This window comes from Eutrema salsugineum, unplaced genomic scaffold (assembly GCF_000478725.1).
Source record: "Eutrema salsugineum unplaced genomic scaffold, Eutsalg1_0 scaffold_16, whole genome shotgun sequence".
Taxonomy (NCBI): Eukaryota; Viridiplantae; Streptophyta; class Magnoliopsida; order Brassicales; family Brassicaceae; genus Eutrema; species Eutrema salsugineum.
Window position 1 is genome coordinate 589,357 of NW_006256858.1, and position 25,944 is coordinate 615,300.

At 38.4% G+C, this 25,944-nt stretch overlaps 6 protein-coding genes across 8 annotated transcripts; 5 read left to right on the forward strand and 1 right to left on the reverse strand.

Annotated features, from left to right (window-relative positions):
• Positions 1–299: 299 nt before the first annotated feature.
• LOC18021203 (structural maintenance of chromosomes protein 1) lies at positions 300–8,439 on the reverse strand. Of its 2 annotated transcripts, XM_024157687.1 has the most exons (19): positions 7,793–8,439; positions 7,399–7,635; positions 7,059–7,292; positions 6,663–6,901; positions 5,930–6,196; positions 5,531–5,801; positions 4,962–5,086; positions 4,641–4,750; positions 4,447–4,554; positions 4,230–4,369; positions 3,955–4,044; positions 3,666–3,874; positions 2,960–3,129; positions 2,386–2,495; positions 1,926–2,302; positions 1,416–1,667; positions 1,029–1,256; positions 831–920; positions 300–318 (listed from the first exon to the last, which is right to left on the reverse strand). In XM_024157687.1, the coding sequence occupies exons 1-18, from the start codon at positions 8,231–8,233 to the stop codon at positions 872–874; spliced, it is 3,657 nt and encodes a 1,218-aa protein (XP_024013455.1). In that variant the 5' UTR covers positions 8,234–8,439; the 3' UTR covers positions 300–318; positions 831–871. The 2 variants fall into 2 exon arrangements, with proteins under 2 accessions (XP_024013455.1, XP_024013454.1); XM_024157686.1 differs by lacking the exon at positions 300–318 and having other exon boundaries at positions 622–920.
• A 1,678-nt stretch (positions 8,440–10,117) lies between these two features.
• Positions 10,118–13,811, forward strand: LOC18021204 (glutathione reductase, chloroplastic). Its single transcript, XM_006403487.2, has 11 exons — positions 10,118–10,590; positions 10,996–11,221; positions 11,323–11,601; positions 11,689–11,865; positions 12,058–12,111; positions 12,241–12,389; positions 12,582–12,645; positions 12,725–12,895; positions 12,989–13,120; positions 13,216–13,306; positions 13,577–13,811. The coding sequence occupies exons 1-10, from the start codon at positions 10,193–10,195 to the stop codon at positions 13,255–13,257; spliced, it is 1,692 nt and encodes a 563-aa protein (XP_006403550.1). The 5' UTR covers positions 10,118–10,192; the 3' UTR covers positions 13,258–13,306; positions 13,577–13,811.
• A 493-nt stretch (positions 13,812–14,304) lies between these two features.
• LOC18021205 (F-box/LRR-repeat protein 17) lies at positions 14,305–18,054 on the forward strand. The gene is made up of 10 exons (XM_006403488.2): positions 14,305–15,114; positions 15,352–15,453; positions 15,749–15,893; positions 15,992–16,176; positions 16,320–16,424; positions 16,551–16,648; positions 16,749–16,951; positions 17,031–17,183; positions 17,573–17,671; positions 17,789–18,054. The coding sequence occupies exons 1-10, from the start codon at positions 14,498–14,500 to the stop codon at positions 17,858–17,860; spliced, it is 1,779 nt and encodes a 592-aa protein (XP_006403551.1). The 5' UTR covers positions 14,305–14,497; the 3' UTR covers positions 17,861–18,054.
• Positions 18,055–18,486: 432 nt separating this feature from the next.
• Positions 18,487–20,860, forward strand: LOC18021206 (tryptophan synthase alpha chain, chloroplastic). Its single transcript, XM_006403489.2, has 8 exons — positions 18,487–18,801; positions 19,083–19,229; positions 19,320–19,385; positions 19,505–19,690; positions 20,046–20,123; positions 20,215–20,292; positions 20,388–20,447; positions 20,536–20,860. Exons 1-8 carry the CDS (start codon positions 18,610–18,612, stop codon positions 20,668–20,670), a joined length of 942 nt encoding a protein of 313 aa, XP_006403552.1. The 5' UTR covers positions 18,487–18,609; the 3' UTR covers positions 20,671–20,860.
• Positions 20,861–21,262: 402 nt separating this feature from the next.
• On the forward strand, positions 21,263–23,218 carry LOC18021207 (kinetochore protein NDC80 homolog). Its single transcript, XM_006403490.2, has one exon. The coding sequence runs from the start codon at positions 21,319–21,321 to the stop codon at positions 23,035–23,037; it is 1,719 nt and encodes a 572-aa protein (XP_006403553.1). The 5' UTR covers positions 21,263–21,318; the 3' UTR covers positions 23,038–23,218.
• Positions 23,219–23,360: 142 nt separating this feature from the next.
• LOC18021208 (basic leucine zipper 25) lies at positions 23,361–25,899 on the forward strand. Of its 2 annotated transcripts, none has more exons than XM_024157976.1 (6): positions 23,361–23,876; positions 24,009–24,090; positions 24,524–24,722; positions 25,025–25,100; positions 25,262–25,314; positions 25,439–25,899. In XM_024157976.1, the coding sequence occupies exons 1-5, from the start codon at positions 23,457–23,459 to the stop codon at positions 25,283–25,285; spliced, it is 801 nt and encodes a 266-aa protein (XP_024013744.1). In that variant the 5' UTR covers positions 23,361–23,456; the 3' UTR covers positions 25,286–25,314; positions 25,439–25,899. The 2 variants fall into 2 exon arrangements, with proteins under 2 accessions (XP_024013744.1, XP_006403555.1); XM_006403492.2 differs by having other exon boundaries at positions 23,362–23,876; positions 25,189–25,314.
• The last annotated feature ends 45 nt before the right edge of the window (positions 25,900–25,944 follow it).

A 25,944-nucleotide genomic window follows, 5' to 3' on the forward strand; every position in this document is an offset into this window, starting at 1 on the left:
GACACGTATCCATCTTTTTTTGTCATCTGAAAAATTATTGATGTGAAAAATATTGATAGAAAACAATTGAAGACAAGTTGACAACCATAAAAATAGATAACTCAAAATTGGTAAAACAATTAAACATACAAAAAAAGAATAGTATCAATTAAGACCAAATATTGAAAATCAGTCGGATCTTATCCTTTAAAAATAGGATTAAGAATTGAAGATTATGTCTAAATCTGAAAAGTCAAATCTGATGAACTCAAGCTTTGTCTGGCTTAAGCCAAACCAGATTTATTGCTGTGTCCTCCTGATTTCAAGATTTTTAAAAGCCTGTGGGACAACAAAAATGGTTTTTGATTATTTGATTTCTAGCTCCGAATTGACCATTACTCCCAAATGATTCCGGACATTTTGCTTAAGACCATCATAATTTCCTTAACATCGACATTATGATTAATACAAATCCATACGGCATATTTCAAAGTTCAAACAATGAAAGAGTTCGTATGACCAAAATCACAATATCAATTTCACCCACATCATTTTTTAAAACAGTGACAAAGGAAGAACCATTCAGTAGAACTTAAAAACATGTCTATAAAAACTATTATCATAGTCTATAAGACGTCAACCAGATTCAACTAGAGTTTTTTATATCATATTAAAAAAAAAGTTCCACATGTTCTAAATTGTCAGATCTTAGGAGGTCCTATGCCACATCAAAACGCAAATAAAGCACCATTCCACTGTGAAATACCTTTTAACGTTGCGAGACAGTATTTAAAACCTAGACACCATTCAGTACTTCATATATATACAACGTTAGGGTTTATTATACTTACCTAAACCCTAAAAGTAAACCCCGGGGGGATTGGAGAACCAATCACGATTCTTGGTAGTTTCTAAGGTCAAATGACATCGTACTTGAGCAACTGCAGCAAATATATCACGAAGGAGTTCTCAGATATTAGCCAAAATTTTTGGAAGTACCCATGAAGAATATATACATGTAAGAAAAGATTGATGTGGAAAATCATCACCTCCTGTCGGTGTCTCTGTAAACTCCAACCAGAGCTTCGGCCTTGTCATAGAAGCTGTCCTTCAGAGATATTACAATGCTTTGGAAGCCATTCCCATCCTCTGCATCCTGATTGTCACGTCCCGCTTGGCATGATTTGCTACGAATGAATTTAGCAACTTTTGCGACGTTTAAATTATCGAGCGCAGCATCCACTTCATCAAGTATGAAAAAGGGTGAAGGCCTATAGCTGCAAAAATTGAAAGGAAAACAACACCATGAACCTCATCAAAACCTCAAAACAACTGACTATGGTAACTTCCTTTTGCAATAATAACTACTGTATTTACACGGGCGTAGGCCAAAATCTCAGATCATAAAGAGAATCACATATGGGATATCTAGGTACCTATGGATGGAGAAGAGCAACGCCAAGGCTGCAACTGTTTTCTCTCCTCCAGAGAGCTGTTCCATGTCACGAAATCGCTTTGTTGGGGGCATCGTGGTATACTTTATACCATGTAGAAAAGGATCATCCTCATTTTCTAGGTTTAGATAAGCAGTCCCACCCAGCGGATGCGTATTACTCTTGGTTAGTTGCTTATAGATCTTGTCAATGTTGCTAGCAATGTGGTTGAAAGCTTCCATAAATAGCTCATACCTATACAACAATATGAAGTGAGCAGCAAAAACTCTAATGGAATATATGAATTTGGTTCGGAAAAACTGAGGTGTTCTTTGTACATGTGCATGTGTGCATTCTATCCAAACAGTAACTAACTCTATCAGGTAATTTCCACACAACTAAAATCTTCATATTTTTCTTGTCCGGTTTTGGTTCCACCATAAAGTTGTTACTATATGGTAGCAATATTATTCAAAGCTCTAAAGATCATTTCACAAGAGAAATTTTGAATACCTCTTCTGCTTAACAGTATTATAGGCATCCGCTACTTGTTTCTCCTCCTTCCTGGCCGCTTCAAACTCTTGGCTAACTTGCTTTTCTTTCTCTTGTATAGCCTCATACTGGTCAAGCGCTCTCAAGTTTGGGGCCGTTCTATCAATTTTCGATGTTTTAGATTCTATTTTCTGCCTAAATTCTGCATCCAATTTGTCACGAGCAGATGGTCTCCGCTCCTGGAGATAAGCTCTATCTAACTCACTAAAGTCAAACTGTGGCCCATCTGAGTCATCTTCTTCCTCAGCATCTGATAAAACAGGAAGGGTGATACGTTCGAGCTCACATTTCTCAGTTATTTCCTGTTTTTGCGAGATCAGCTGCTGAATTTGCGTTTCCTGATAGCATATGGAAGCTTTAGTGCACATATAATCAGACATAACAAATATTTGGGAAAGGATTTGATGAATCTCCATTGTACCTTAGAATGTATCTGACGATTGTGTTTGGTTATGCTTGTTGTCGCTTGAGAAGCCCGCTTTTTCCAGTCCAGGATTTCCTTTTCATACTCTTCCGATTTTTGTTTGCACTCTGCAAGCAGGAGTTTTAGATATTCACATCTCTATGAAAGAAGATACCACTGCAGATTTGTGCTAGGCAAACAACATTAGACTATGGTGATGAACAAAGTAAATAAATGTGTAACTTATGCTTATGTAAGCAAAGGAAAATAAAGAGAATCTATCATACTGAATGCTCACATCGCCATTTTTCAGACTAGCATTTTATCTTAATGTTATCGCTGTCTTTTAAGATGTAGTGTAACCATACAGTTAACGCAGGAAGTCGAGCACGATCATGTACATCCCAAAAGATAAGGTCATCCATATTGACAAAGCAAACTCATATACGGACAATGTACTTTTACTGGATCATATTGATGTCGACAATGCATGAAATCATCAAATTGACAACTCAAATAGCACTGAGATTAAGAAAAATAAAAGCATAGAACTGAAAAGGCCAACAGATTTATGTAGAAATAGAATCAATACCTCCCATTTCCTTCTTCCAATTGTTGATTTCATTAGTAGCCTTTTCTGTTAACTCCTTCAGTTCAGACTTCCTCTGCTGTATTTTTTCCAAATCTGTTTCCAAAGAACTGATTGAAGATTCTAGCTTTCGAATTCGTGACCCCACATCTCGGTTTTGCTCATATTCCAGCCTGAAATAAAAACAAAATAAAAATCAATTCATTGGCCAAGAAAAATTGCTTCCTTTTACTCTGATTGTACAACTTAATTCATTCAACCAAAAGCAGTACTTCAACTCAGCCAACCAGTTAGCGTATTGCAGATTTTGTTGACTCTTCGATCTTTACATGCTACATATACTGACCCTTACACACTTGGTAATACAAGATCACGTAGACCATAGCGGCCTACTAATCACATAAATTTCACAGAATTTTAGTGCCTTCTTTTTATAAAGCCCGCGATACTCAAAATGATGGATGCACAGCAAAACATTTATTTTTGACCAGAAATGAAAAGTTCACTTCAGAGTCGGAGCTATGTTAGCACAGAAATGGGCAACAGTAATAGTATAGTGACTTGCGAATGAGAGAACTAGTCTAGTGTCTTCCTCTCCTTGATGGGAATAGGGAGCTGGCGTAGCTCTATCGATAGAGACTAAAATTGTACACGAGAAGTTCGAATAAATCTTATATGCAACTAGAACAACAGAGCATAAGAGACATACTGGTATTTTAACTTAGCAAGCTGGTTACTCAGATTCAGCCTTTCTTCAGCCACATATTGAGCATCCTTGAGCTGATTTTCTTCATATTCACGTATGTTTGCAACACCAACAGACTGGCTAAAATCCTTATAGATACGGTCGGTAATCTCATTGATTCTTTTCTCCAACTTCCTGATTTCTGTATTCCTCTTATCAACCTCATTTTTTGCCTACAATACAAACGGCATTCAGTCATATTATTGTCATCAGGTTTTAACTTTACCAATATCAGAAAAGGATATTCAATCACCTTAGAAAGTTCAAGAGTTATGCGTCTACTTTCTTCAGCAATATTCCTCTTCTCTTGCTCAAGATGTGGAAGTTTGTCTTTCATGCTTTTCTGTAAAAAAAAAATCCACTAATTAGTATATTCCTTAATAGTGCACAGTGAAGTAAATTATCACAGCTGCTCCTAGCAGAAGGAAAGATAAAAGGTATGTATGGCATTCAAATGAGGGTTCGCTTCACAACAGCAAGTAAGATATATGAGACCACTGATCTTGGAAAAGATAAATGGGTTGTTACCTTCTCAATTTCAGCATACTGAATCTTTTTTTCAAGTCCACTTATTTTACCAGATATTTCGGACTCCTTTACTTGCATTTCTCGAATAGATCCAATCTTTTCCAATTCTAGTTCATATTCTTCTTTCTTTTTCATCAGTCCTGCACAGCCAAAATGTTGACTCTAAGACAATACATTGGAAGTGAAGACATTTTAAACCAGCTGGTGACAAGCCAACCTTCAATTTTCTTATCATCCCATTTATTAGACTTTGCTTCCATTCCACCACTGGTACCACCAGTCATTGTTCCCGCCTTTGTGAGTAATATACCATCAACAGTAACAACTGGAAATAATAGAAATGAAGATACGTAAAATCAAAGCCAACTTTAGTGCAAGTATATCAGTATATCCCACCTAAAATGAACATACCTTTAAACCTCTCTCCAGTCCAGCTCAGAACCTTGGCTTCTTCAAGCTCGTCACAGACAAGAGTATTTCCAACAGCAAAGAGGACCGCCTTCTCCAATTCAGGATCGAACGTGGAGTGGTTAAGGTTCAAAAACATAAATTGAAACATGCTCACATTAACCTTCTTACATTTGTCGATCTTGGTTTAATACATCAAAACAATCTCAAGCTACCCACAACTATGCACGCAATGAAGCCAAATGCTGAGAAATTATTAGTGCAGGCAACCTTGAGTATGCCAAAGTCAAATCATTTCAATTATTCAGTTTTTGCAAAGGATATTGGATGACATCGAACACCAGCTTTGCTGTGCCGCCCAAATTTCTCAATCTTTCAAGCACTGGCTTGACACGGACTGACTGAAGAGGAATAAATGTCATAGGAGGAAGCCTTGTCTCTTTCAAGTACTGCAAATTACAAATGAACTCATTTCATCCCATACCTAGAGTAGTGGTAAAAAAATACTCTTAAACACGTATTTCATATTTCTTAATAGCAAGATAGAAAAGCTCCGAAAAGTTAAGTTAAAACTAAGTAACACAGAATGGGGCTCAGTTCTTTATTAAACGGAGGGAATTCTGTATGGAGTTGCATCATATATGTTACATACTCCTTTATAGCACATTTTCCCTACTTGGTAAATAATATGAAGTGATCATCATTTAAGAAGTGGTGGAGTTAAAAGCATCATTAATTTTCTGGCATAGGGCAGAGTGTAGTATTATGGTATTAAATATCTTACTCACCTGCCAATGAAACTCTAATTGTCAGCAGAGAAGCGTTAAGAACTATGGAAAAAACCTCACCACTTTCATGCGATTAGAACAACACCACAAGCATAATATGAGTACCTTGATGCAGTCTTTTCCTGTGTTTTCATCTTCTACAACTACTGCATCCATAAATCTCCCCATAGCAACAGTAACAGCAAGGTTGTACTTCTTCCGATTTGGTCGACAAAGATCAGTCATCCGACCATGAACTCCTTGAAATAGACGCTTGAGACTCTCAACAGCCTGTGTAAGCCTACTATCTCTCTCATTTTCATATCTTTCAGCCGTTAGATCACTTAACTGGTCTTCTACTTCTGTGATTCTAGTCTTCAATTTCTCAGAAGCAATCCTGTGCATCGTAAAAGCAGGTTAGAAAATATCAAATCAGGAAAAAAACAAGGATTAAAAAGATATCATAACATAGCAAGTAAACTATCCGATAGTTAACAATCTAGTGAGTAGAGGACACATACTAACCTGGCATCTCGATGCTTTTCTTGCAGCGCTCGTAACTGCTTTTTCAGACTAGTTGTTTCATTTTTATATTCCGAAGAAGAATCTTCAATCTCTTTTTCCCTGGATTTCAGTCGCTCGATTTGTTCATCAAGATCATTCTCCCTATTAATTAGTTGCTGGTAATTTTCTTCCAGATTTCTCAATGCTTCGAGATCAGCATGCTGTTGCCTATCTAGAACCTCTTTCTCATCTCTTAACTTAATGGTTTTCATCCCTGCTTCTTCTTTTCTGAGATTGATAAACATGAAGGAAAATCGATAAGAAAACAAAGCAGCTCATAAGGATTCAGAAGGGTGGAACATGCATGTAGATGGTGAATCTAGAAGAAGATACATATTACAAGAATCACAAGGACAGCACCAATAATTGCCCGTAAACAACCAAATGTATGTCATTTTGTCAAACAAAACGTTTAAATATTTGTTTGCTTAGACAATTCTTCAAAGCAGAAATAAGTACTTAACTAACTACGAAACCCAAGAACTCTTGCATTAAACTTAACAGAAGAGAGGGTGAAGCAACATGTAAACCCATGTTATAATCATGTCACCAAAAAAAACTCAAGCGATTATATCAAATAGGAAAAATAGAGAATGAAAGGTTGCTGCATGTCGATAACCTCAGGACAGTTGGAAAATGGCAATGCTTCTGACTAGAAGACAGGAAAAAAAATCCTTATTTCTTTTAAACTCACATTCGAAAATACTCTTGCAGTTGACTGTCAAGCATTGGAAGTTTTCCGCTGCTATCTTGTCTCTTCTCATTTAATATTTCCATTTTCTTATTCAGCTCCTTAATGCTTTTCTGCATCTGTTCAATTTCTTTGGAATGCTTTCCCTTTTCTTTTTTCCTCTTATCCACCTCCTTTCGATTGCTCTCAATTTTTGAATTTATGCGTGCTATCTCCTCCTTCAATCTCAAAAGCTCAGGTTGCTGCCGACAGGGAAAATACAGATATAGGTTACTCAAGTGAGAAAGTTCATAAACTTTCAGAGGATAACAACAAAAAACAGCAAGATATTTCTGTAAAAGCTATATTTTGGAGGGAAAATAGAATCTGTTTAACCAAAGGCTTCCAAGGTATACTCACGTATCTTCCAAGCTTCGAGCTTCTCTCAGCAATCTTCTTTTCGCGTTGAGCAATCTCTTTCAGATACTTTGCTTGTTCTACCTTTCTCTTACCAGCTTCATGTTCAAACTTCTCCAGCTCTACCATGACATCTTTACGATTGCTCTTTTCAGCATCAACATCCTCATTTGCCTTCTCGATATCATTTTCAATGTTATATAATTGCCATAGGAAGTGTTCTCTCTTCAATGCTTTCTGCATAGCGTGAAGACAGATTAACAAGAAGGCAGAGAGAATAGTTCACAAACTAAGTATATACACACTACTCCACTAGAGAACAACAGCAAATCCACATAAATACCAGTTCGTCCTGCAGCCTTAGATGCTTCTCAGCTTCTTCCTTTTGTGCTTTCTTAAGCTTCTTCTCATTCCCTACTGTTTTCTTCTTCTGGTATATAAGGGCTGCTTTTTCTTCAGCGAGGGCCTTCTTTTCTTCTAGTTCCTCATACTCTTTCTTAAGCTCCTCGGATCCAGAAATCTCCTCCATGAGTCCAGTGAGTTCTTTTGGATTCTTGGAAGCAATAGATTCAACATCACCCTACATTTTGGGATGATCGTCAGAAGTTAAATATACACAGATTTAAGGCTCAACAAGACACGAAATTGACATCAATTCACCAGCATCATTCATAAAAAAAACAAAAAAACAAACAGAATCAAGGTGTTAATTCTCGAAATCGGGAAGAAGGAAGCACCTGAAACACCAAGAAATTACGAGCCTTAACCAGTATGCCAAGAGATCGCAGCTTCCCATTGTACTCATCCCAATTCACAACCCTATTATCGATGCGGTACTCACTTCCACCAGCACTGGTAATAGTGCGGGTGAAATGGAGCTCTAAACCATCGTCCAGGAGATAGACGAGGCGGACGAACGCTCTACGACCTCTCTGCTCCTTCTCTCGATCATCGAAGGCGTAGATTAGATCCTTAAGCTGAGAGCCACGAAGTTGACCGGTGCGAACTCCGAGGACGAAGCTTATAGCGTCCATTAGATTGGATTTGCCAGCCCCGTTGGGACCAATAATCGCCGTGAAATCCTTGAAAGGACCTACCAACTGATGACCCTTGTACGACTTGAAATTCTCCATCTCAAGCTGCAGGATCTTCCCCGATGGGATTTGAATGGAAGGCATGATTGGAGGTCTCGTTTGTTCAGAGAAAGCACGAGAGATGGAAATAAGCGGAATTAGGGTTTGGGGATATTCTCGGAGGAAGAAAAGGAATAGGAAATGGCGGGAATTGGAAAATTTTGAGAGGCGAAATCTCAAAGGAATTGAGAATTCATCTTCCCCTAAATCCGGAAGTGGAAAAGTTCGAGCGGAGATCACAGTGAGTTTTTATGATTTTTATCTATGCGATACGGCGTGGTTTTAAATGGCTCGACGACTCGACCCTCTTGCTCTCTTCCGTAATCGCGCACAGTTATGACTTGGCGCATGTGGATTTTCCGCAGATTTAAGTTTTAACTGTGAGGATTGTTTTACTTTTTTTATCATAAAGCCCATTTTTTAACTACTGTGACAGAAATTTATGAAATTTTGTAATTCAAAAATTATGAAACTAAATTCCTCTTTGATAGAAGAAACAAATAATTGAAACTTGTGTGTTAGACGATTTAAATGTTTAGAACTTGCCGTGATCCTTCGTCTAGCTCCTAAAATACTTAGTCGGGGCCTAAACGATTTAGGCGGTTTAAATGTTTATAAAATAATTGATACATTCTATATATCATAACACAAAATCAATAGAAACACATGATTTATAAACAATATATTAATAAATTATAAGTAAACAGAAAAACAACTTATAGTATTTAGCAATTTTTTTATGGTTGAGAAAAATAAAATAATTCATTTTATGGCTACATAACATCATAAACAGATTCAGAGTTTAGGTTTACATTGTAAAATATCGTATATTGATTAGAAATAAATGTTTAGCAGAGAGTTACACGAACAGATAATATAATTTTAGATAAACAAAATTATAGACTAAGTGGACAAAACGCCTAAACTATATAGGAGCTATCTAGTCCACGAAGTCCGTTTAATTGTTGTCTAATCCGTCGAATATAATCATCCACCTAGTAGTACTGATTTTATTAAAAAACCAAGTAGTTTGAGATGCTTAAACGTCCTACTAGCCCACGTTTTTTAAACTTCTTTTACTTCTGTTATTTGATTAATCTAATTTAGCAAATGAAAATTGTAGATGGTTGTCTTCTTATAAGTTTTTTTTTCCCCTCGTCAATACTATTCCTCTAGATAACAAGTTATAAGCTACATCAAGAGTTCCGTATTGCTACATATAATTTTGAAACTTGCATCTTGCATTTTTGGCAAAGTCAGGCATAGCTACCTAGCCTACATTGTTTGCTTTAGTTTATTGTTGTCTTCATAAACTTTAAACCAGATGCAGATTTGATGATCTCATGTATATTTTTCAGAAATGTTGATATGGCTGTGTGCTCCACTTGTTGCTTGTTTACTGTGCAAAAACCAGCCTATCCCCTGCAGATATCTAAGATGCATCAACAAAGTCAACAATATGAGTTAGCTTGAAGAATGACCTTTTTCCAAAGTTTGAGTAGATGTGTTACTCCTTTGGCTCATTTGTTGCCGAGGATTTATTGTCTCTTTTATGCATGATTGAGCATTTCTTATTTTGAAATAAGAGATCCTTCCTTGCTTTCATAATCTCCAAGAAAGTGAAAAGGTTATTGGTGTCTCATTTGTTGCGATATTCTAATAACGATTTATGAATTTCAACTTTTATTTATTTATTTATGAATTTGTCATTATATAAATTCTACGATTGAACAACTCTAAATTGCAGTCATTATACGGCTATATCATGAATCGATTTTAATCTGATGGCTCTGTGTAGTTTGTATAAAAAAATTGATTCTCAGTTTGGTAGACACTTATGGCCACACAAAAAAACATGTTCGAAATTGCTTACAAACAAACAATTAAAATATAAAAAAAAATCAAAGCCACAAGTAGAATTGACGAAAAAAGCATACGCACAGAAACATTAGAAGAAACGAAAAAAACTAAAAAAGAGAGAGATAGAGAGAAAAAAACGCGAAGATGGCTTCAACTCCGAAGCTGACTACTACAATTTCATCTTCTCCATCTCTTCAAATCCTCCGCAGAAAACTCCCAATCGCAATCCCTCTACCATCTTCATCATCTCAGAGCTCTCGTTCGTTTCATAGAACCCTATCCTATTTCTCTTCCCTCCGTTCCCGTGTCGCCTTAATGTCAAACCACGGGTATAATCCCTCTCGCCGGTTTTCTGTGAGTGCCCAGAACGATAATGGAGCAGAATCTGAGCGTCACTACGATTTTGATCTCTTCACTATCGGCGCCGGAAGCGGCGGCGTCCGCGCCTCTCGATTCGCCACGAGCTACGGAGCTTCCGCCGCCGTTTGCGAGCTCCCTTTTTCCACTATCTCTTCCGAGACAACCGGAGGCGTCGGAGGAACGTAAGTTTTTCTTTCTTCATCTTCCCTTATTTTGATACATCTGCAAGTATATGATTTAAGTAGCTGCTATAACTTCATATGCTAAAACCAAACTACAAAATCAATTCGAAGCATTTGCTTGATAATTTATGATTTGATCTCCAGAGGAACATAAAAGTTTTCTTCAATTGTGTTTGTGAGAGGGAACTATGATCTGGTCTTTCTTGTTGCTAGCTAGACTAAAATCATCTTTCCCAACTTTCATGGCAAAGCTACTTAACTGGGTTGCTGCAGGATGTTTAGCAACACTACTTACATTTGAAAGCTCAATTTTATGCAGTTTAAATTTTGGCTTTGTAGAGAGATCTCATTCTAATCTGTGTTTGGCCTGAACGAATGAGTGAACTCATTTTGGTTATTGTACAGGTGTGTACTCAGAGGATGTGTCCCAAAGAAGTTACTTGTGTATGCATCCAAATACAGCCACGAGTTTGAAGACAGTCACGGATTTGGTTGGAAGTATGATACTGAGCCTTCCCATGACTGGAGTACATTGATTGCCAACAAGAATACTGAGTTGCAGCGTCTGACTGGTATTTATAAGAATATACTGAAAAATGCTAACGTCAAGTTGATTGAAGGTCGTGGAAAGGTAGGCTAAAGCTCAGAGTTTATATAGTTAATTTTCAATGTATATTCAACTATATGCCATGTATTCTTGGAAGAAAACGGATTATATATTTTTATGTGTAGGTTATAGACCCGCACACTATTGATGTAGATGGGAAAATCTATACTTCGAGAAACATCCTGATTGCAGTTGGTGGACGTCCCTTCATTCCAGACATTCCAGGAAGAGAGTTTGCCATAGATTCGGATGCCGCACTTGATTTGCCTTCCAAACCTAAAAGAATTGCAATAGTTGGTGGTGGCTACATAGCCCTGGAGTTTGCGGGCATCTTTAATGGTCTTAACAGTGAAGTTCATGTGTTTATCAGGCAAAAGAAGGTGCTGAGGGGATTTGATGAAGACGTGAGTGAACTGAGAATGACTTTGGCTGCATTTGTTTTATTACTTTTGGCTATCTTATAATTAGTAATTATGGTTCTTTGTTACTAGGTCAGGGATTTTGTTGGAGAGCAGATGTCTTTAAGAGGCATTGAGTTTCACACTGAAGAATCCCCTGAAGCCATCATCAAATCTGCAGATGGCTCGTTGTCTCTGAAGACCACCAAGGGAACTATTGAGGGTTTTTCGCATGTTATGTTTGCAACTGGTCGCAAGCCCAACACAAAGGTATTTTGTGATTTGTATTTCTGAAGTATTATTGTAGTATGAAAATTGTTAGCAAAGTTCATTGCTTTCATAAATCTTCTTAAGATAAACTAACCATTGTAGCCTTTTTAGTTATGACTTAAGAAATGTTAGCTACTACAATGATCGTAGAATATGACTTGGTCATTGATGTAATGTTGACTGCTATAACAGAATTTAGGGTTGGAGAATGCTGGCGTAAAATTGGCGAAAAATGGAGCAATAGAGGTATGATCTTGTAGTTACCTTTTTTTTTGTTTCCTGATATTTCTATTGGTTACATTGTGCAAAGTTCTCTTGTTATGCCTGGTTAATTGATGTATATTCGTGCTCCGTTTTGACACTTTATTTGCCAAGGTTGATGAATATTCACGGACATCTGTACCTTCCATCTGGGCTGTTGGGGATGTCACTGACCGGATCAATTTGACTCCAGTCGCCTTGATGGAGGGAATGGCATTGGCTAAAACCGTGTTTCAAAATGAGCCAACAAAGCCTGACTATAGGTAACATCATAATCTTGACAAGTGTTAGTTTTTGATTGTTAGGCCTTCGGAATTTCTGGTGTATCAGTGACAATTTTCTCTGTTTAATCTTACATGCTCCCTTTAAGATCGAGATCATTTTATAACTGTTACCTGTAGTAGTTCTATTGTCTCTGATAGCTTGTGTCCTTTCTGTTTTCTCTTTTCAACTAGAGCTGTTCCCTGCGCCGTTTTCTCCCAGCCACCCATAGGAACAGTTGGTCTAACCGAGGAGCAGGTAAGTAGGACAATTTTTCTAAAATTATGGTTAATTGTGTATGTCACACTGCCTGTAAATGATGGAGACGTGTTTGCAGGCCATAGAACAATATGGGGACATCGATGTTTACACATCAAACTTTAAGCCATTAAAGGCTACGCTTTCAGGACTTCCAGACCGGGTGTTTATGAAACTCATTGTCTGTGCAAACACAAATAAAGTTCTCGGTGTTCACATGTGTGGAGAGGATTCACCCGAAATCATCCAGGTTTCATTGTTAACATGATTACTCATCTCTCTGAGAAGTAAACACGGAAAACATGTATGATTCAATACGATATTTTTTTTTTCAATTTGCCAGGGATTTGGGGTTGCAGTAAAAGCTGGCTTAACCAAGGCCGATTTTGATGCTACAGTGGGTGTTCACCCCACAGCTTCTGAGGAGTTTGTCACTATGAGAACTCCAACCAGGAAAATCCGCAAAGACTCTGAGGTTTGTGTGTGAATAAAAATTGCTTACACATCTAGTTAGTTCTTATTATTTTGCAACATGGATATAAAAGATGGGTATTCCAAATTTTATTTCAGGGAAAGGCAAGTCCTGAGGCTAAAACAGCTGCAGGGGTATAGAGAAGGTTTCAAAAAGATTGGATTTACTTTATTGGAGCTCCCTGACAAGGTATTAACCAGTTTCCTCAGTATTCTTCTAAACCTAGAAAAGACATGCAATGCATTAACAAATACGTAGGGTGTCAAATAGGGCCAAAGCTTTGATTTCTTTGTGCCGAAATGTAGTCCTGTCGAGTCGAGTTGGGCAAAAACAAACTTCCATTTCTTTTCCCAAATATTATTTTTGTGCTTGGGGCCAGTTCTAAACCGGCTTAAGACCAAGCTCGCACTAGAATCATATGTAATTGTGTGTGATATTATTCGACCTGCATGTTTGCAGGAGAACAATATCCTTGAAGAAGAAGAAGCCTTTTTTTGGTCGAGAGTGATAGAGTTTTAGCCCAATGTTTTTATTTATGTCGCATGGAGACAAGGCCGTGCCCATGTTAAGAAAATGGAAACACTCAGCCCATGTTAAGGTCCTCATTTTGTAATGTAATATAACTAATTGTTTTAATGTAAAACAAATAAAATTACAGTTTCTTGATAATGAAATATTTGTTTTTGATTAAAAATATGATGTTAAGCATATTTTAGACAAAATACATCTATTAAAAGTTTATATTATTATTATACTTATTCGTAAATAGAAGTCACTATTAAAAGTGGTAATATCTACGGGAATTGTCTAGTAAATCAACATTTTATTTTAATATCCAACAATACCTTTTAAAGTTTATAACGGCCATGCGATTTCTTACCATGATAATCCAAATGTCTAAATCAGTTGAAATAATGCAATCTAGATATATTTATTGGCTTATTCTGACACGATGAAGATTGTTAAAGCTTTTATTAGTACTAGTATTTACACTAGGGAGAATCTTTTCCTAACAAAACAATATTAGTCTAGTCAACTTTTTTTTGGTGCAAAGAATTCAATGGATCCAATCCAACGTCCATCACGTCACGTGCCATTTACCAAAACCAAGGCTAAAACAGTAATTTGACCAACCTAAACCTCACGCTCCCCTCTTCTAAATTGTAGCTGAGCGGCTACGTCTTTTTTTAATTTTCACATTTTGCTTCAGTGTCTTTCGAAAACAATCGCGCGAAAACGCCATTTTATCTCCCGCCGCTACTTCCCTCCTTATTCCTTTTATTTTTTTTCATCTCTCCCTCCGAATCTCATCTAATCACTCCAACTTCGTCACCATTTCCTTCTCTCTCTCTCACTTTTTCTCTCTATCTCAATCTCACGATGCAGCATCAGCCGCATATTTCTCCGACCACCGCGAATGCCGCGATCTCAGCCGCGCTTGAATCGCAACGTGTCAGGAAGAATCGCGGGAGTTACAATTGTGGCCGATGTGGTCAACCTAAGAAAGGACATGTCTGCCATTTGACTCCTCTCGATGTTCCTAAAACTCCGATTGCTTCGGAGCCGGTGAGCTGCATCTCCGCCGCCGCATCTTCTTCCCGTTCTACTGTCATATCCATATCGGCGGCGCCGTCGCGCCAGTCTTTCACTCACCTTCGCCGAGCCTTATCTTTCGATGACATCGATGCGCGTAATTCTCTGGATGAGCCCGATCTCGATGCAGCGACGACGGATCTGGATCTGCATTTGGATACGGATATTGTTCAGCCGGGAAGATTTCATGCGGTGGCTCTATGGGAGGTGCTTAAGCGGCTTCCGCCTTCGAGTTTACTAATGGCGGCTAGAGTTTGCAAGGGATGGAGAGAGACTGCGAGGAAGATGTGGAAGGCGGCGGAGGAGCTTCGGATTAGGGTTCCGGAGAGAGCTCAGATTGGATACATTGGATCCTTGTTGCAAAAGTGTCCTCGGCTTATTAGGCTCTCCCTTAAAATCGAGAGGTGATTCTTCTTTAGCAGGATCTACTAGATCTGAGATTGTTATTGATCTCACCGTATTTATTTGAAATTGGATTTTATTTACTTCTCAAGATGATGAATGATTGAAGGAGCTCTTAATAACTGTCGATAATCGAGAAGCAAATTATTAATTGTCTTCTGATTGCTGGACTAACTGCAATTAATTTTAAATCTTTGTGTTTTCTGACTGGCTTTTTTTGTTCTTCTTCATATATGCAGTGATTTGGACGCGACAACACTGGCCTGCATTGCTTTTTCTTGCCCCAACCTGGAGGTTCTAGAGATTTCAACTTCGGGCGCATCTGTCAATAGGATTACTGGGTATATAATCTTGATGATACTTAGTGATGACATGAGTGATAAACCTGAGTTATTCCATTAAGAAACAATGACAATCAAGTCTATATCTGTTTTTCTATGCGAGACTGGGAAAAGACCACGTGATCTTTATGCTGCAACTGTTAATGGAAATTATAGGTTCATCCTATGAATACAGAGGCTGTTGGCTCTGTTTGCTACAAATTCATCTGTGCAAAGCAGTCATTTCGAATATGATCCGTTGTTTGCGCTTCCTTGGATCTGTCTTTAATATTCATAGTGGTTATTGTATGAATAGGGACGAGCTAGGTCGCTTTGTTTCTAATAAGCGTGGACTTACAAGCCTTAAGATGGAAGGATGTTCCAACTTGGGAGGATTTTCCCTCTCTTCTTCAAGCCTATCCACTCTCTGGCTCGGGGACCTTCATTCTCTTTCGAAGATGGTAATTGATTTAACCTTCTTTTTCTTCCCTCTTCCAACGTTTAGGAAGATAATTCATATATCTAAACCTTATACTATTTTGTTCTCATTTTATGTCAGATCATCAACTGTCCAAATCTTATAGAAATATCACTTGAGTTTTCTCGCCAAGAAGATGATTCAACTGACCTTGTAACAATGGTTGATGGTTTGGGAAGGACTTGCACGAGATTGCAGAACATTCACATAGCCTCTCTGAAGCTCTCCCATACAGTTGTACTCGCTCTTACTGCTGGGAATTTCAGGTTTGTTCAATTCCTTTTTTGTTTCTTTTTGTATTGGTTTGTTTGTAAAATCAGTCCTATAGACAATGAAAAATTCCACTATTCTCTGGGACTTTTAGTCCTGTATGTTCATATGGATTGATATCAGTTTCCTTGTCGTCCAGGGATTTGAGAATGCTCTCGCTTGTTCTTGGAATAGATATCACAGATGCATCTGTAGCTGCTATTTCCTCAAGTTATACAAACCTTGAACTGCTTGATCTGAGTGGGTATGGTTTCTTTTGCTCAGTATATCCTATATATATATCTCTTGTGTCCAACGTGTTGTTCACATGAAGAGCAGTATTTTGAGATGTGTATGTTTTTTGTTTTTGTTTTGTTGTTGTTGGTTTTAGTTCCAGCGTTACTGATACTGGCCTTGGGATGATCTGCGATGTCTTACCTGATACACTCTCAAAATTACTTGTTGCTCTTTGTCCCAACATTACATCAAGTAATTCCTTGATCTTTTGGCCTGCATATGTGTTATATAATTCTTAATCCATCTGTTTGTTCCTGTTTTCTCATTTATTCTATAATGAATGTTCTTGCAGGTGGCATTCAATTTGCTACAGCTCAACTGCCACTTCTTGAGCTGATGGATTGTGGCATGACTGTGTCTGATCCCAATTCAGATAATCCAACTGTTGAAGAGCAGAGTTCGACCCCGCAGAAAACATCAGGCTATAATCAAAAGATGTTTATCAAACATAAACGCCTGAAGAAACTCAGTTTGTGGGGATGCTCCAGTTTGGACGTGAGATTGCGCATCAATGCTCTCTAAACAAGTTCTCCTTAGAACCCCATTTTCTCATAGTTTCGATCTGTTGATGCAGGCTTTGTTCCTAAACTGCCCAGAGCTCAAGGACTTGAATTTGAACTTATGCAGCAATTTGCAACCTGAGAGTTTGGTGCTCCAGTGTCCAAAGTTACAACTTGTGTACGCATCAGGATGTCAAGACCTACTGACCGGAGCTATCCGAAAACAGGTAATCGTTTGGACAAAGTTACAACTTGTATACGGTTTGGTTTTACAGACTAAAATCAAATAAAACAACCATTTGCAATTCAGTCTAATGCAATTTTAATTGTTTGTTTTTCGTTCGGTTTAGATAAAAATCTCAAAAGTATATAAATAATTATTTAATTAATATTTTATGATTATAATATAAAACTTGATGAATTTCAGTTTGGTTTGGCTAAATTTAATAAATTTGCTTTGGTTTGGATTGTAAAAATCATAAAACTAAAAGAGTTCTGATGCATTTCGTTTATACAGTCTGTCAATCCCTAGACATTCTGTTATAATAATCTCTTGAGTCACATCCAATTTAAAGTCTTAAGAAGCCTCTTCTTATAATAATAACTTGTTTGATAGGTTTCCGAGAACTCCGCAGCTGGTGAAAACCATATGCCACGGAAACGCTTGGCCGATGCTTCGAAGAGGATTCAGGCTCCACATTTGTTATACCAAGAGGTGAATATTATTTATATCTATATATATATATATATATGGTGAGAAAGACGTAAGAAATATATTAAACCCAAAAAATAGTAAGAAATATATATTTAACTGAGAGTTTGTTATTTGCAGACAAGAGAAGATGATAATTATGCGGGGAAGAGAAGGAAGGTGGAGAGAGAAATGTGTACCATCATACATTAGGGAAGTAATTCTCTCTTAAACTCGTCACATTTTGCTTATTACCATCTCTATGTTACTGTACATCTGATTATTGTCGGATCACGTATGTTGTTTCTCACTCATCAACTTTACATGTTTATGTTTGTTTTCCAATTAGTTTGAATAAACTGTATAATTAACATTATGTGTTGGATTTTGATTATTGATATAGTAAACAAGGTTCTATTTTGTTTTTCAAGTTATTCTGTTCATTCTATTTGTTATCTGCTTAGCTTAAAAAGTTTGGACAGACTTTCTATAGTACATTGAAAATCTAGATTAGTTGGTCTTATTCGCTATTTACAACTTGAAGAGGTGGAATGTTAAAACTTTGATCCACTCACATTTTTAAGCATTAGTTAATGTTTATTCACTCATTTTCGATATAATTTAGTAAGCTTTAAATAATTTTCGAAAACTAGAAATCTACTAATTTCTTTCAGTAATCGGTATTGAAAATAATTTTAATACCTACAAAGCGTATTATTTTTGTCCAATATAGTAAATACGTATTAGACTTTAATTCTATAACGAACCAAAAATGGAAGAGCAAAGTCACCAAGTCAAAATAACTCCAAATATAAAAGTGACGGCGCCTGAACACTCGTGGCTGGTAGATTTCACCTACCACTTTCTTCCATATCCCAAACGTGGAATCGCTGCGACTCCGTTTATATAATACTACTCTCTTCTTCTTCAAACCCGTCTGCACAACACAGAGAACTTTTCCAATGGCAATTGCTTTCAAATCCGGCGTCTGCTTCCTCCAATCGACAAAACCCCAAATCGGATTCCGCCATTCTTCATATTATCCTGATTCATCGCTCTCTCTCAAGAGATTGACGCCCATTGCTGCTCTCTCCACCTCTTCTCCCACTCTCGGTCTCGCTGATACTTTCACGGAGCTCAAAAAACAAGGCAAAGTAAGAGATTCTCCGTCTTTCATTTCTTCAACTATCTCGCAATTATGTTACATCATCATCCATTCTCGAGAGATTGGATTTTCAAATTTTACTCCTTAGCTCTGGTGGGAAATTGGATTTAAAGATTTTAGACGCTTTTTCTGAATTCGTATTAGAGCGATGCGTGAGTAGCTGAGTCGCACTGAGCTGATTATATCTGAAAATCTCATCCTATAGATAGATTTGTAACAGCTCACTGGCAAATATTGGTTAATTGATCTACCATTTATATATGTGTGAAGGTAGCATTCATACCGTACATCACAGCTGGTGATCCAGATCTCTCTACTACTGCAGAAGCATTGAAAGTTCTTGACGCTTGTGGCTCTGACATTATCGAATTGGGTGTTCCTTACTCTGACCCTTTGGCTGATGGACCTGTTATTCAGGTTACAATCAAAATGCAACCTTTATATTATTGTCCCACAGTTTTCAGTTTGTTTGATCATCTTGCCCTTCGTCATCTATTATTCCATTAGGCTGCTGCGACTAGGTCTTTGGAGAAGGGAACCAACCTCGATAACATCCTTGACATGTTAGATAAGGTGAGTTTAGTTTCTGAAAGCAAAGATGTGTCTGTGTCTCCTGTCAAATGATATCATCCGAGCTTCCTTGTATGTATTCCGATGGTATATATGTATTCTTACTGTTGGACTTGGTGCAGGTTGTTCCACAATTGTCTTGCCCGGTTTCGCTGTTCACTTATTACAATCCCATTCTTAAACGTGGGTTGGGGAAGTTCATGGCTAGCATCAGAGATGTCGGTGTACAAGGACTTGTGGTTCCCGATGTTCCTCTTGAAGAAACTGAGATGCTGAGAAAAGAAGCTCTTAACAACAGCATTGAACTGGTAAACAAATGCTTTAAAGGATTTATATTTTTTGTCCCGGAATTTCAGTTTTGAATATTAAGATTCTCAGTCTTGTCAATAGCAGCATATCACAAGAAATCAGTGAGAATTCATTTGTGTCCATATGTTCTAGATGAAATCTTTTTAATTTTCTTCTTCTCCTCGAATTGATTTTTCTTAGTTGAGCTCCTTACAATCTGTGTGAAGATTTTAGTTGATAGAAACAGTAGAAGCATTGTTTAGTGTAGGCACTGAATTTGTGGTATTGCTGGATCTGCCTTTTTCTATTTTGACATTCGGTTTCCTTTACCTTGTCCTTTCAGTAACATAATTTTGCTCCATGTTTGTATTCAAGGTCCTACTCACTACACCAACCACACCAACAGAACGAATGAAGCGAATTGTTGAAGCATCAGAAGGATTTATTTACCTTGTAAGATCCCTCTCCATGTATCTTTCTCTCTCCAGATATGCACACGTGTTTGTATATGAAAATGTATTGGCCTTGCTATTGGGTTTGACAGGTGAGCTCAATCGGTGTGACCGGTGCACGAGCATCTGTAAGCGGAAAGGTCCAGTCGCTCTTGAAGGATATCAAAGAGGTCTAATAACAGCCAGTTGCTATTGTCGTTTCTTCATTATCTTGAAATGATGTTGCAAATGCTCAAATTGTTTGGCCGTTTGTAATTCAATGCAGGCAACAGACAAGCCAGTGGCGGTCGGTTTTGGAATATCAAAGCCTGAGCATGTGAAACAGGTGCAAAACCTTACAAAAAGCTTCTCAAGGCGTCTTATGTTGTCTTCATGTCGCTTCCTTAATGACTGGTTTATGTTGTGTTAAACAGATAGCTGGATGGGGAGCTGATGGAGTGATCGTAGGAAGTGCAATGGTGAAGCTTCTGGGAGATGCTAAGTCGCCTACGGAAGGGCTTAAGGAGCTTGAAAGTCTCACTAAGTCTCTCACATCTGCTCTTCTTTGAAAACGACAAAAAAATAACAATTGCATACAGCATCATAGATTGTGTTTTTGTTTTTGCTAATTATGATCGATGTGTGATAAATGATGTGCAAAACTTTTGATTCATTTCAAGTTATGATCAAGATACACAGTCGCTTAAAAAACTTTGATACATTGTCAAAGTTAACTCAATATGATTGACTTTAAATGAAGTTAAGAGTGGCTCAAGTACTCAAAGCAATTGTCTGTTATACACTAAGGAATCTGAACAAGCAAATTAATATGCTGGAAAAACCGACGATGCAGTTTCTTCTTTTTTTTTTGGTCAAAACGATGCAGTGTCTTCTTAATTTAGAAATTTTGAATAGCAAACTGGATCAGGTCAACCGGTAACCGGATGATACAAAAGAAAAAAGAGACAAAACATCTATCGATTTGGTTTTTAAAATCATGTCTAAATCAGTAAATCTACGGTCCCATTTACAAATTACAAGTTGGAATAATCATCAATGATGAGAAAATAAAGTTTCAATATTTTTTTAAAAAAATCCCAAAATATTTTTGTAGGTTTCGCTTTCCTAAATTCAAATACAAATCACAAATGTTGCATCCCGCGATATATTATTATTAAATTTCCCATCGAGTGTTGGTTATCTGAAAAAGCATAGAGATGAGAGGCGGAGCCACCGGAAAGAGAAAAGCGTTTGAAGGTTTCGGCGGAGCGCCACCACCACCACCACCGTCGGTGGAGCACCAGCGTCATCTCGTTAACTCAAGAGACTCCGACGCTAGTTTCGCCAGCAGCCGTCCATCGTCGATCGGATTAGGCCGAGCCTCCGATGTATACTCCGATAGATCTCATCAATCCTCGACTATTCGATCCATCAACGCTTACCTCTCTTCATATAACTTCCCGATCTCACTTCGCGCTCACCCTGTTCCTCCTGTCAAGGAGATCTCCGAAACCCTAAGATTCATGCTCTCCACCGTCGATTTCCCCTGCGATTCACAGAAATGGGACGAAGATGTCGTCTTCTTCCTCAAATCGCTCAATTGTCCGTTCAAGCTCACTAAATCTAGCCTCCGTGCTCCCAACACGCCTCACAATTGGCCCAACGTTCTCGCTGTGATTCACTGGTTGGTTCAGCACGGTCGTTACCACCACCATTTATCATCCAATCCCGCCTCCGTCGCCGACGGTAACTCCATGAATTCCTTCGAGATCCAAAGCTACCGCCACTTCATTCGCGGCGAGGATGATTTGGTTAACGATCTAGATACCGAGTTCTTGGGTAAATTGGAAGCGGAGAAGGCTACCGTCGCCGAAACGATTTCCGGTTGTGAGAATAACGCCGGTGAGCTGGAGGCTAAACTCGAGGCACTGAGGAAAGGTCCGACGAAGAAAGAGGCTCTGGAGAAAGTGAAAGGCAATCTGGAGAAAGACGTGAACAAGTATAACACAATGGTTGTGGGATATACGGATAAGATTCGAGGGATGGAGAAGGTTGTGGAGGAGAAAGAGACGGAGCTAATAGCTAAGGAAGAAGAGAGACAACGAATCTCTGAAGAGAATAAGGAGCTGAAGAAGAGTGTGGAGGTTCAGAGTTTCAACGTGAGAGATGTAGAGAGGATGAAAAGAGAGTTGCAAGCTGTGGAAAGAGATGTTTCTGAAGCTGAAGGTGCTAGAGATGGTTGGGAGCAGAAAGCTTGGGAACTAAATTCCCAGATTAGGAACCAGTTTCATCAGATTCAGACTCTTGCCATTGATTGTAACCAAGCTCTAAGGAGACTAAAGCTCGATATTCAGTTCACTGTGAAGGAGAGAGGGGAATCACCTGCAGAGGTGATGGGTGTGGATTATAAATCTGTGGTGAAGCCAGCTCTGTGTTCTTTACATGATGGGATCAAGGGAAGCTCGATGGAGAAGGCGGAGACACTGAACACGTTTCAACACCAAGTATCTGAAATGGCTTCGAAGTTGGAATCGAAAAAGAGTCTTCTCGGGTCAATTCAGCTGCAGATCAAAGAACTGGAAGAGAAGATGGAGCTAGTGAAGAAGGAAACTCAGGACTTGGCTGCGAAATGCGATTTGGAGGCGAAAACAATGGCAGAGAGCGTGAAAACGGAAGCTTTGAACCTGGAGGTTGTAGAAAAAGAAGCTGCCGAGTTCTTGAAAGCTTCAGAGCTTAGATTGCAAGAAGCGGTGAAGCAGAGTGAAGAGAAAGTTCAAGCTGTTGCTGCACAACTCTTTGCACTTATTGATTCGATATCGAAACATAAAGAGTATATGGACTCGAAGATCTTGGAGATGAAAACTGGTGTTACTGATACTGCCAATGCTGTTTCAGAGACATATAAAGCGAACCTCAAGTGGCACCTTGGTAGCTAGGGATTTGGATGCCATCGAGTAAGAGATTATTAAATTATGATGAAAAACGCTGTTGTTGTTTTTTTTTTCTTTTTAATTAGTCCTTTTAGCATAGATGGTATGTAATATAGTAGTATCTTATGATCCATTTTGTTTTAATCCGCATTGGTTTGTTGGAGAAATCTTGAAATATTGAAATGTTGCGTCTAAAATTAAAGGAGAAATCATTGTTTCCATGAAGCATCCTGATTGGTATATTTGAGGATTTTATATAAGCAAAAAGTTAAAAGCTTGCAAATCAACGTAGTAAACGTGTCAAACGTCCTAAAATGATAACGGCGGCTCCACGTAAGACAACACATAGAGAGAGAAAGACAAAAAACAAAATCAAGGAGAGAGATAGAGAGAGAAAAGAGGAATCTGAGGCGATTGGGTAAGCGATGCACATCGTCTTCTCTGTCGATGATTTGACCGAGTCCTTCTGGCCAGCTTCCGCTCCGGTACCGGAACCGCCGCAGAACATGGCGGACGGGATGACTCGGAGTCAATCGGAGTGGGCGTTTCAGAGGCTTATCCAGGAGATGTCCGGTTCCGATGCGAGCCCTACGACCAACGTAATCGACCGGTCACCTCCACAGGTTCAGTCTGAGCAGTCCCTTTCAACCATTGACGAAACCTCCGATGTTGTCGAGATACAGAAGCCGCCGCAGAATCACCGTCTTCCTCCTGGGGATGATCAAAGGGATCGGAATCGTGCACGGTCGTCTGATCCGTTGGATTCAGCTGGTGTTGATCCTAATCAATATCACGCGATTCTCAAGAGCAGACTCGATCTTGCTTGCGCTGCTGTTGCGCGTCGTGTACGTCTCTTAGTTTATATCTTATATGTGTTGGAGATTTGAGGAAAACAATTTTGATCTTAAATAGAAAATCTGTGAAACGGAAAGGAAAATTTTAGTCGTGTGGTGTTGATTGATTTCCATTTTCTGCAGGTTGGAACCGTGAAACCTGAAGATTCAAGTTCCTCAGCTGGGAATCAAAAGCAATCTCTTCCGACGAGACCTCAAGCTCAAGGTTACCATTATATTTAATTGGTTTTGGTTTTTGGTTCTTGGCCTTCTCTAGCTCTACACTTGTCCATGTATCTGTCTATTCAATGTCAATGTTTAGAGTACCTAGAAAGCAAGCATGTCATGGAATTTGTTTGTCAATTTGGCTAGAAAACGGTGAATTCGATGATTATCTGCTAAACCTTCCAAGTATATAACTCAAACTTTGAGCAAATTTGAAGATCTAAGCATTTAGGATACGCTTCTTTTGGCTATTTCAGATTCTGTGTGTTTGGAGTTAGTTTTCAGTACCGAATAGGCCACATGTCTTATGTCCTTTTTTGCAACTCCATAGTTGATGCTGCATTCTACTGAATCTCTGTCTGCTTTCCATTCCTTACGGTATATACTTCTGGATGAAATGTTCTTCATAATTGGGTTATTTTTACTATTTCTAGGCTCCATTGTGGCACAAACCTCACCAGGTGCGTCATCTGTTGGATTCGTTCCCTCAATAAGCACGCAAAAGAAAGCAGATGTTCCGGCCAGGCAAACTACCAGTATTTCATCACGAGATGATTCTGATGATGATGATCTTGATGGAGACACGGAAACAGCAGATAATGGAGATCCTACTGATGTGAAGCGTGCTAGGAGGTACAGATCTTGATTTTTTGTATTTTAGAATCTTTCTGATAATTATTCTGAATCTCGAGGTTGATTTCTGTAGAGATACTTTGACTCTAAAAACCTTTTTGGGGAAAGGTTTGTGGCTGGTAGTTTCTGCTCCCTTTAAAAAGAAAGTCTAGAAGGGGAATGTTTCAGTTAGTTTTATATTGTTCGTAGGAAACTCTTTTTGTACATCGGAAAGTGCAAAAATGGTCACTAAGACCAAAACCGACTCTAATTATAATATTCTTCTTACGATTTTCCTGAATCGGTATTTGATAATTACTCAGGATGCTCTCAAACCGAGAATCCGCTAGGCGCTCAAGGAGAAGGAAGCAAGAACAAATGAATGAATTTGATACACAGGTTCTTGTCTTGTGATTGTTGCTCGATTTCTTTCTTGATATTCAGCAGTCTTTCATTGATTTATAGGAAAAGTTTTTACGTTTCGTAGGTAAGCCAATTAAGAGTTGAGCATTCAACTTTACTAAGTCGTCTTAGTGACATGAATCATAAGTATGATGCAGCTGCGGTTGACAACAGAATTCTAAGAGCTGATATCGAAACTTTGAGAACAAAGGTAATATATATAGACTATATTCTTCTTGTGACTCATGAGTGTTAAAGATCTTACAAGCACCCAGGATTATGATCCTATCTTATTTATCAACTAAATTTATTGCATTGATAACAAACTTGTGCAGGTTAAAATGGCAGAAGAAACGGTGAAAAGAGTGACAGGAGTGAACCCTTTGCATTGGGCGGCAAGACCAAACATGGGCATACCATTGAACAACACTCCGACCGATTCCTCTAGAATTCAGCCAAACTCTAACCACATTCTCAAACCAGCAATCCCAAGTACCACCGGTGCCGGTTTAGCACCTAATCAGAGAGTAGAGAGAGGGAATTTCTTGGGCGAACAGGTGAACCGTGAAGGCATTCAGAATCCATTTGCTCCTGATTCGAATCTGTATGAAACCTTGCCCCATTGGAATCACAAGCATTAACCACAAGAACTGAGTAATTGGTTTGGTGATTTTGAAGTAACTCTCCAATCTTGTATTTTTTCTTTACTGTGCGACTCTGCGACGGTGCTATTGTAAGGGTAAAGTACCCATTTATATATGCTTGGAAATAATTGGAAGAATGTTGATTTTAATCACCTATCTCTGGTAGTCAAAAAGCTAACGTTTCTAACGCAATCGAC